Genomic DNA, 10856 nt, shown 5'->3' on the forward strand with positions numbered 1-10856 from the left:
GGCGCCCAGGCCGTGAGTACCGCGGTGGGAGCACGGGGCGGGAGGGCATCGCTTCTTTGGTGATGGTCATCACCTTCGGCTGCCGCTCCGATCCCGTCCCTGCTTTCTAACTCTAGTTAATCCTTAACCCTGAGACACCGCAGACCCCTCTCTCCTCCTTCCCTCTCTAAAGCCGGAGGCAAATTCGGCTTCTAGTGCTCACACCCTTTGCCAATTGTAACTCTGCTCTGTAACTGATCAGTGCCAGGCACGGGCTGATCCAGGTGGGCACAGCCGCGGGTCGGGGGGGTTATGTGGAGCACGGTGTCCCCAGCTCAGGTGTGCTGAGGTCGCTCACGGGGCTCTCGTGCTCCCTGGGCTCTCTCAGCCTTCCTGGTTGTCCTCTCCGGCTTTGGTTGCCGCTCCCAGACGAGCCCAAGGGTTTTTGCATTGAGCAGCATCATCACCTCTCCATTGCTTCAGCATCAGAGGCAACCACAGAATAAACCCCTGCTGCTGCTCTCTCCTGGGACCTCAGGGTGCCACGTGAGTGCACACGGGTGGGTGTTCAGCTGCATACAGGGCCATGTGTGACCTGACCCCAGGTTTGCCCACAGTGCTGCTCCACTGGGTGAGAACCTGTTTGCTTGTCCCCTCTCCCCGGGGCAGCATTGGGAGGGCAGCCAGGGATGTGCCACTCTGAAACAACTGGCATAGACCTGGCTCCAGATTCCAACCCCTGGGCATGGCTGAGCCGGTTGTGACACAGGAACAAATGCTCAGGGAGGGGGTCGGGAAGGTGCTGCAGGAGCGTCAGGAAAGAGAGATGGAACCAAGGCCAGCAAAGGAACCCTTCAACCCTGCAGCTGGTCCCACCTCTGCACGCCCTTGCTCAGGCCATACCATTAAACACATTCACCCAGCTTCCATCCACTGAGACCCACTGCTCCCCAAAGCTTCTCTCCTAAGGGCTCTTGCTTTTCCCCCCAGCAGCCGGAGCAGGGCAGCTCACACATGCCACCTCCTGTTCCTGGAGGAGCCCCCCATACATATTTCTGCCCATCACATATTTTGGGATCACGAGTGTTAGAAATAGATGTGACAGACAAGGAGGCATTGTCGGGGCAGCAGAGCACCAGGGCGTTGTACGCAGGCAGGACAAAGGCTGTTGTGTTTATTCCCTGACAATGAGCTTACGCAGGGGCAGGGCAGCTTTCCAAAGAGCCCTTCTCCTCCCCAGCGCGTCCCTGCTTCCCTGGGACCCAACTGCTGCTGGTGCTGGTGAGCCTGAGCTTGTGTTCCACCTGCACAACCAGCCCCTCAACACTTTGCCTGTTTCACCCCACAGGTGCTTGGCTTACTGGTGTGGTCTCTCATCGCCGCCACAACGTACCACCTCCATGCGGCATATGGCTGGGTGATGTTTGTGTCCCTCTTCTTCTGGATACTAACAGTCCTTTTCTTCGTGACTTACCTCCTGCAGCTTCAGCAGAAGTTCTACATGATCCCCTGGCCCCTTGTGGTGCGTAGCCAAGAGGGAGTGAGGGAGGGTCCCAAGTGGGAAAACATCATAGTGAGATAGTCTGAGAGGACCAAGGTTTCAGCCTGTCCTGTTGTGATGGAGCAAAGTCTCCTGCACTTTGCATAATGACATTGTTTCAATCTGCCCCTCAATTTGTTAGAAAATGTTCAAAACAGAGAGTCCTGTGTCAGTCCAGTTACAGACACCACGTCACTGCTGCAGTTGTGGTGCCAAGCAGAACCCTGTCAGCACAACCTGGGGAGCATTTGATGTGATGTTAACCTGACATTTGCTCTCAGTGTGAGGAGCTGGGCTCTTTCACTCTGGTTCTCCTGGGAATAGGGACGAATGTGAACCTTTTGTTCATCCTTCATCCCAGTGTGCACAAGCCTGAGCCCAGACCTCACGAGCTCCTCTTTGCCTTTCCCAGCTGATGATCTTCCATGCCACAGCAACCGTGCTGTACATCACTGCCTTCGTCACGTGTGCGGCCGCTGTCCAGCCAACGTCCTGGCGGCAGTGGGATTACAACCGGAGAGCTGCAGCCTCCGTAAGTACTGCAGGGCAGCTGAGGGCTGAGGGGCTGCAGCAGCCACTGCACTTACATGTGGGCTGTGCTCCTCTTCCAGTTCTTCGCCTGCCTCACTATGATCACCTACGGGGTGAGCACCTTCTTCAGCTTCCGTGCCTGGAAAGGGCTCGGCAGCAACGCGGCCACCAGCCAAGTGACTGACCACGCGTAAGGAGTGGACAGCAAAGCCCATCCACAGGCCACCCTCTGTCAGCTCATGGCAGGCTGGGTGGCCTGGAGCCTTGTGTGCCACCAGGTCTTGTTTTGGACCAGCCTGTGCTGGCAGCAGTGGTCAGTACTGGGTCACGTGGATGCTGCTCTGTGGTTTCTGATGGTGCTTCCAGCTGACGTGCCCACAGCACAAACCCACCGGCATCGCTGCCGACAGCCTTGCTGGAGGACATGGACTCGCTGGAGGCTGCAGCTCCTTCTTGTTTGTGAGGGTCATCTGGATCCTCACTGGAGCAGCTCCACTGAGGGGACTCAGCCAACTTGGCACATTCCAATACTAAAATTCACTAAACCAAGCCCTGGCTCCCCTCGCTGCTCATTCATAGCTACAGTGTAAGTAATTGCAATTAACGTGCTGCAGGAATGGTGGCAGGGCTGAAAGATGGAGGCAAAGCGAAGGCAAAGGCACAACTGCTCTTGTATTGATTTCTAACAATCTGAGTATAAATTTTATGCTTTAAATAAAAACATTCCTAAATCCAACACCAGAGTCTGTCACGAGGAAGTTTGTCATGTGAGCAGGTGGCACACGCAGCATGGCAGGGGCAGCAGAGATGTCACTGCAGAGGTGACTGTCCCTTCCCACTCCATGTGGGTGTTACACTTGGCTGTGGAAGGAACAAGTCCACAGGGTTCACCTTGTGTTGCTTTACACACACTCAGGGTGTGCATCCAAGACCGCCAGAACACGGAGGAGGTGCCAAGGCTTGGATTGCTCCCTCCCCCCGGCTCGGCACCACACCCTGCTCAGAGTTCACTTAATTAACCAGCCAGTCAGTTTTGCCCATTAGCTGCAGGTGGTCCTCAAAAATTAAATCCAAGTCTGCCAATGCTCTGGGAACAAAGGAAGGGTCAGCACTTCAGAGGAGTGCAGAACCACTCTGCTCCCTGTGCTGCACACCACAAATCCACCTTTTGGTCCTCAGGGACATAGGCTGGTGTTGGGCAGAACTAGAAATGATGCTCAGCCAGGCAGAGCAGATTTTCCTTTCACACCCTCTTTGTAGAAGTTAATAAAAATAGCTTAAATGGGTTCAAAAGTGGGTGCACGGTGAGCTACACTGCAAACCTGCAGCATGCTCTGCATGGGAAAAGTTTTCCCAGCTCATCTGCCTCTGCAGGCTCAGGAAACGGAACTGCATTAACTGCTGCCTTCTGCCTCTGAAATTCCAATAGACCTTGCTTAAAAGACAACAGAACTCACTTCAGATTGGGTTGTTTAACAGTTTTTTGAAGTCACCACTAACACATTGCTTAAGTCCACACTTCGACCTTCTTTTTCCTAGAAACACGGAAGAAAAAGAAATCCATGACTCAAGGCTGTATTGGAATGAACAGTTCAAAAAATGAAGCAGGCAATACATACTCTGTTTGCTGCACCCAATCAGTAAAAGATTACATGTCACTTCAGCATCCAAGACTGAATGTGAACCCAAAGAGATTGTGCAGAAATCCCTGGGGTAAGGGGATGTTCTCTGCCACTGTTTGTCCATGTCAGAGTCTTGCTCACACCTGGCCAGGAGTGCCCACCCAGTGGCTCACCTGTGCTCAGGGTCTAGTGAAACCTGCCTGCTGTGGTTTGCCTCTCAGGAGACCCCAGAACTGCAACTCCCAAATGAAACTCGTCCTGCTGCTGAGACACAAACTGACTCCTTCCCCTCAGCCTGCCCCATTCCCACAAACCTCAAACGGGTGGGGGAGGCAGCAAAGGGCAGAGCCACAACAACTGCATCTTTTTTTCTCCTTGTCAGATGGGACTGGACAAACACTGGAGAGCACTAACATGTATTTCATTTCCCTTAGCAAAAACCTTATCCAAGAACATTAACACTTTATTTCTCCATCCTGCACAGAGAGGATGAGAAAACAAATGAAATAAGCTTAAAAAGCTAATTTTGGACTGACTGGGGATAAAAACTGTAAAATAAGAAAACATATCACAGAATCAGAGAATGGTCAGGGAGGGAAGGGACCTCTGGAGGTCATCTGGTTCAAGCAGGGTGACTCAGGACTGTGTCCTGACAGCTCTGGAATACCTCCAAGGATGGAGACTCCAAAACTCTCACAGGCAAGCTGTGCCTGTGCTCGGACACCTTTGCAGGGAAAAAGTGTTCCCTTCTTTTCAGCTGGAAATCAGCGTTCACAGACACACAAAGCACGTGTTTCTGAGGCACTGCGCCACGTGCCAGCCTCAGTCATGTTTTCCAGGAATTATGAAATGTGCAGCTTGAGTTTAAAAAACCACTCAATGAACCAATTTTCCTTTTGACCCTGGTACAGCCTCTGAATAAATGCTGTGACCTACTGCAGTCACTCTACCTTTGGCACTCTCAGGTGAAGCCACACGAAACCAACAGCCATTGTGGCAATGAAAACAAACAACGTGACATACTCACAGCTCTGTACTCCAAGAACATTCCTTTGAAGGCCAGAAAGTCTGTAAATGTGAGAAGCAGATCAAATATATCCTTTGGCATTTCATCTTTGTGCTGTCTAAAGAGAGAAAAAGTTAGGGAAATAGAAAACTGTGTGAGAAAGACTCGTTATTTTAAAATGGTATGAGGTCCAAAAGGACAAGTAGAACAATATCAAAATTCAAACATGAATGTTATTACGGGTGTATCATAAAGCAAAACTGTAGCCAAATATTACCATGTAGTATTTCCAGTCTGAGTACATTACTACATTTACCTAAATCCATGACCTAAGCGTATCACATCAGACCCTGAAAACCAGAGTAGCAAGTTAACAGCAGCAACACTCACTAAGCATTTCTCTATTTATTTATCTTGGGCACTGAAACAGCCTGACAGTGCATTGGGGGGGGAGAGAGGCTGGGAAGAGGCACAGATGCTCATCCATGTCCTTAATTGACTACTGGCAATACTTGGCAGAGGAGTTTCTATGAAAACAGTTTGGAGAAAGGCTCTGTGCTCCCACATCAGCAAATCTCAACAAGACTTCGGCAGTCAAGGATTGGTTTTCTGTTTCTGTTTTTTTGAGGGGGTCCATTTATTAAATTCTTACAAAAATAATCTTCACCTGACACAGCCTGTCTTCTGTGTGCACTATGTGAATCATAGAATCATAGAATCAACCGGGTTGGAAAAGACCTCAAAGATCATCAAGTCCAACCCTACTGTAGTTTCTAGACCATGGCACAAAGTGCCACATCAGTCTCATCTTAAAAACCTCCAGGGACGGTGCTTTTGTTGTGCTTTTGATGTAACTTCCCAATGTCTTATTGAAGAAACACTAAAGATTAAAGTGATTCAGTTATTTTAAGGCACTTATTTCCCAATCACACTTGGTTTTCTTATTCAAGGGGAAACCAGTGATCTTTCAAAAGCAATCTCTTCATGAAGACGGTTAAGCTAAAGTGACTCAAAGCAGAAGCTTAAGACAAACCAAACTCTTCTCTGTATCAGAATGGCAATAAAGGAATTTCATCCAAGGACTCTGAAACACCACCAGGCTATTGGAGTGCCTGGAAGAAATAAAGGAGACCCAACCTTTTAAGGGTCTGGCTTCAAAGGGACAATGACTACGAAAACTCTCCAGTGTTCTCATTCTGATTTTTCTTCCTATCCCTTAGAACCCAATATATTTCAGTGTGACAGTTCAGAAATTGAGAGCAGCAGGACATGCTGAAGGCAAGAAAAGTGGTCGGTCACTGCCTGAATGAACACTTCTGTTTTAAATTAAAGAGGAGCTGCTCTCTGAAGGGAGAACTGTCAAACTCAGGCTTTCATCTAGATAAAAGGAATTAACTGAGAGGCATATAAGCCACCCCCCAACCAAAAGCAGAGGAAAGACTTACTCCAATGACACTGTGAAAGCAACCATGTCAAACCCAGGGATCCGATCAAGCAGCTTCTCTTCGATATACTTCTCTACTAAAGTGATCTGAAAACACCCAAAGAAACCTTCACTGTAACAGCATAACAGGACTCAGGAGCAAATTGCAAAACAGCATCCTCACACTGATACCCTATTGCCACTCTGCCCTATGCTCACTGGGCACAACTGCAGATTCTTCAGTGGGGCATCACTGGTTCTATTCTCAGCACAGAGCTGAACGTTTTTGTTGGGAATATGGGCAAGAACAAACACTATTTGCATCTAGTAACACACTATTTTTAACTCATTTAATGATATTGACTAGTAGAGGGGTCTAATTTCTTAATTATGTTTTGCATGGAGAATGTGATTGAGGTGTCTGACACATGAGATACATCTGGAAAAGAACAAGGTTTGTTTGCACACATGATGAACACATTACTGACTACAGCAAAAGGCTAAATTTCCATTTGAGAGAGTTACACAACTTCCAAAATATCTCTAGAAAATGTCAAGTGAAACAATGAGAAAGGAACCTAAAGCTCCAGAAAATCCCCTTCTTACTCACAGACCCTGACTGTGTCTCTGAAGACACAGCAGGCAGCACAGCTGGCAGCATGTTGGATGTGCTCCATGGAAGCTCAGTGTTTTATACAGGGGAGACTAAATCAAAATTTAAAAAGCAATACATATGAAAAATAGGAACAAGTATCTTACATATTCATTAAAAATGTCAGTATAGATGAGCTTGTTTTCTTCTGAGTCATCAAACTCCTGGTAGTGCTTCTCCATGAAAGTCCTTTGTATTAACTGGAAATCATCATCTGGGCCACAACAAAAATGCATCATGCAGTTAGGAGTTTAGTCATCCTTTCAGCAACATAAACCTCATTCACTGGTGCTTTGCTTCCCTGCTGCAACCCCAGAGCCCTGCACACGTGCAGAGTCTGTCACACCAGCACCACAGCTGCTGCCAGGCCAGCACTGCTGACCCATCTGGGAGAGGACAGAGGCTGCTGGGGGAGTACTAGCAAAAACAGTCCTCATGCTTTACACTGATTAGCAAAGTTATTTACTCAGAGCCCCTTTCTGTTCTGGCTCTCCAGGCAGCAAAACATCTGTATTTCTGCAATAAGTAAGTATTTCATCCCTACAAGAATTCAAAATAATTTTTTTCCCTTGAATTAAAAAATATTAGTGAAATTCCTAGGTTAATTTTCAGTTGCTGAAGATTTCTTTTTCCAGTTGTGGAAGGAAACAAGAATAAAAATGAACATGGTAAGTCACCACCAAATTCCACAGAACAACGAACAGAAAGTTTACTCATACACAGTGTTAAAGGACACCAGGCTCACCTTTCCAAACCCTGACACATTCCAAAGTAGTTCTGTTAGCATTTCTCCAGATTCAACTACATCACAGGCAACTGAGCCTGCAGAATCTACATCTCCCTGGGAAGGATGTGACCAAAAAGTCTGTGATGTTCTTACAAAGCAGCGGATCAGTTCTGCCTTGGCATCTCGTGAGCTGCTTCCCTGCACACATTGACTCCTGGTCCTGAGAACTGAGCACTTTTTGTTGCCTAAGGCCAGGTTGGATGGGGCCCTGAGCACCCTGGTCAGCTGGAAGGTGTCCCTGCCCATGGCAGAGGGTGAACTGAATGACCTTTAAGGTCTCTTCCAACCCAAACCATCAGAACCTCCTGACAGACACGTTGGGCAGAGCTGGGGAAGGGAAGGCAACGTCTCACAGTCTTCTCCATCCACCTTATAAAAGGGTATAAAAATCCCGGGAAGCTTTGATTTCTGTCTGAGATGTACAAGTATCTCCACTGTTTATTTAAGCAGTGTTGCATTGCACTGGTCTGGAGGTTAATTTTCAAGAGTCATAAGCACATTGCTGTACAAACAGCACACAAAAGGCTTTTGTGTGTGTTTTTCACTGAACTACCAGGTTAGAGGTTCACGGGAAGAAAGAAAGGAAAGCGTCCATGGAGCAGGCAGGGGCTCTCTTAGCTCTGTATATCACTAACAAAAGAGCAGCTTGCAACATGTTCAGCACCTGTGTGGCTGTCTGTAACTACTTGAGACCCTTACCCATTATGATATCCTCCAGACAGCCAACAACTGCATCAAACTCCTTGTCAGAAGTGGAAGAACTGAAAGCAAAGAGAGACAGGACAGCATAAACATGTATTTCAACCAGAGCAGAAATTAAAGAAGTGTTCACAAAAGCCTCAGCACAAATAAACCCAGTAATGACAAGATAACTGAATAACTTCCTGTTTTCAACCTACAAAATAATCCATGACACTGATGAGGAGATGCTCCATGGAGACTCTCATCAAGCCTCCACTGTATTTCCCCCCTGTAAGGTGCCTAATTGCAAAAAAGAATAAATGTTGTTTTACTGGCATTACTGTCAAGGTAATTCTAGTTCTGGAGCAAAAGGATGTAAAGAGTGTAATTAAGAACAGGAAATTAAGCCTTTTCCAGCCCACAAATCCCAGCTGCTACCACATCTTTCCTTCTGCTCTCTTCCCTGCATTAACCCTTCATGGTGACCACAGAACTGGAGACATTCTAGAGAGTATTTTGGAATGGAACCACTGAAAGTCAATGTAAATGTAAGTATTATGTAACTGAAAAAAACGAAGTATTTTTCGTAAGAAAGGAACATCCCTATGTGCTCCAAATAAATGGAATAATCTCCTAAGGATAATTTATCATCAGCAAATATTAAACACCATTATGGATCTCAAGTCATCCAGGGAAGAAGCCTTTGGTACCAGCATTTCAGGAGTCTGGATCCTTCTGCTAAAGCCATTACTGTGCAGCTTGTTCAGACACAGTAAATAATTCACAGGATCTCTTTGGCTCATCTTTAGTGGGGGGGTGAACTCTTCCTGTATTCTCCAGGAGATGAAAGACAAGCTTTTCTCATATGTGAGAGAAACAAGTCTCAAGGAAACAAGGATATTTATCTTTAAGAAAAATAAGCTTCGATCAATGAAAGCACCATTTCAATTCAATTAAATGTCCCTTTGTCTTCTAAATTTTTCTTTAGCAAACAGAGCAGATCACATCTTCAGATTAAGTTTTAAAAAGCTCATTAAATTTATTTTGCTATTAAGTAACACTCCAGTGAAATTCATCCAACACTGCTTGAGTATAACAAGCCACTCAGCTCATTCTGACCAGGAAAAATGAAGAGATATTTGATTTACAAAGGCGTCTGATCAGCAAGCCACGTCCTAGCAACATTCCTCATCCGTTAGGGTTGGGAGAGGAGGGAAGCCAAGGCAAGGCCTGGAACATCCCGGCAGAGGGCACCACGCGGCCAGGAGCGGGGCTGGCACAGCCCGGGCCGGGGTGACACACCTGGGCAGCACACACGGGCTGCAAGCAGCGGGATCATCGCTCCCCTGGGCAGGCAAGGGCAGCAGACTTTGCTAGGGATAATTTCCACTCTTTTTTTCCCCTGCAAATAAATGCTGGTAGTAGTGGTATGGCTTAATAGCAACAGAAAAAGTATTAATTTAAACCCTGGTTTAGGTCTGTAAGGGAAATAATGGAATTTTAACTGTTCCAAAAGACACCAGTTCCATCTCTCTATACAACACGTGCATCCACACACCTGCAGAGACACGTGCTCACCAACGCTGTTTAAGTCCCTGACACCAGTCTGGGCCAGCATACACTGTGCTGCTGGGGCAGCCCAGGCATGGGGCTGTGTGTGAGCTGGGGCTGAAAGAACTAAATCCACGAGTGACAAAGGCACAGGCACACGTTCCCTTTTGCCACAGACCTTAGGAGAAGTGTTAGATAAATGTGGGGGAAGGCAGCATCTTAGCATCTACCAGTGTGGCATTTGGCTGAGGTCACCTGTAAAAGGTGTCACATTTAGCAGGAGCACACTCAGAGGAATAGTCTCTCCTTGGAATCTGTGACACAAGACAACATAAGCTTCTGAAAAGGAGAAATTTTGAATTTAAAATGAACACCAAAAAAATGAATTTCCAGCCTTACAGTGCTTGTTTTGATCCCTCAGCAAGGACTACTTGGTGCTACACTCAACCACAGTGACACTTAACCTCTGCACTGATGTTATTCCCTCCTGGAACTCTTGTCCTCCTAAGAGGCAGAACATGCTAATCTCTGTGATGTAAATTCACTCATATAATTATATTCCTATTAAGGTATTTTAATCAGCAATTAGCTTATTGAAAATCTGACACAGAACGTGCCATACTCACATGATTACACCAAGGTCTTCATCAGAAGTCTCCATTGCTACTGCCTAAGCAGACTGGAAAGGACAATCTGTGTGCTGCTGCTGCTTGTGGTCGTTTCTCTTCTTTTTGGACCAAGCACTAAGGAATAACATGTGACTTTGCGTTAATACAAATTCAATTGCTAAATCACCACACACTTCTCAAACAGAGAACTGGGAGCCAATCTTTAATTCTCGAACAGAGGAATTCCAAAATCATGTCCTTCTAAAGTTACTCGCCTGCAATAACCCAAATTCTCTAGGAACCTTCTCTGCCTACCCAACGGGCTCAGCGCTGCACACACAGCGGCAGTCAGTGCCGGTAAAGGGGTTTCAGGTCACCTCTGCATCCCGCCCGTGTCACGCCCCGTGTCCCCCGGCCCAGCCCCGCACGCACCGCCCGCCCGGCCCGGGCGCCTCAGGGGCCGTCTCCAGGGGAAC

The 10856-nt window shown here is 47.2% G+C and overlaps 2 protein-coding genes across 2 annotated transcripts; one reads left to right on the forward strand and one right to left on the reverse strand.

Annotated features, from left to right (window-relative positions):
• Positions 1-1327: 1327 nt before the first annotated feature.
• Positions 1328-2244, forward strand: PLLP (plasmolipin; the record flags this gene model as incomplete). Its single annotated transcript, XM_009082271.1, has 3 exons — positions 1328-1501; positions 1932-2051; positions 2131-2244. Coding segments are annotated over 3 exons (408 nt in total), but the record flags the coding sequence as incomplete, so codon positions are not given.
• A 1278-nt stretch (positions 2245-3522) lies between these two features.
• On the reverse strand, positions 3523-10433 carry ARL2BP (ADP-ribosylation factor-like 2 binding protein). The gene is made up of 6 exons (XM_009082272.1): positions 10399-10433; positions 8240-8301; positions 6861-6967; positions 6124-6209; positions 4700-4796; positions 3523-3585 (listed from the first exon to the last, which is right to left on the reverse strand). The coding sequence occupies exons 1-6, from the start codon at positions 10431-10433 to the stop codon at positions 3523-3525; spliced, it is 450 nt and encodes a 149-aa protein (XP_009080520.1).
• Between the last annotated feature and the right edge of the window lie 423 nt (positions 10434-10856).

The sequence above is a fragment of the Acanthisitta chloris genome, unplaced genomic scaffold (assembly GCF_000695815.1).
Source record: "Acanthisitta chloris isolate BGI_N310 unplaced genomic scaffold, ASM69581v1 Scaffold39389, whole genome shotgun sequence".
Lineage (NCBI taxonomy): Eukaryota > Metazoa > Chordata > Aves > Passeriformes > Acanthisittidae > Acanthisitta > Acanthisitta chloris.

Bases quoted from the DNA above. Each gene is read 5' to 3' on its own strand.
- ARL2BP (XM_009082272.1), bottom strand. From the start codon at position 10,433: ATGGAGACTTCTGATGAAGACCTTGGTGTAATCAT. The intron at 4,797-6,123 runs GTAAGTCTTTCC...TTCTCTCTTTAG, and splicing joins GCTTTCACAGTGTCATTGGA to ACAGCACAAAGATGAAATGC. The intron at 3,586-4,699 runs GTGAGTATGTCA...CCGTGTTTCTAG, and splicing joins TGTTCTTGGAGTACAGAGCT to GAAAAAGAAGGTCGAAGTGT.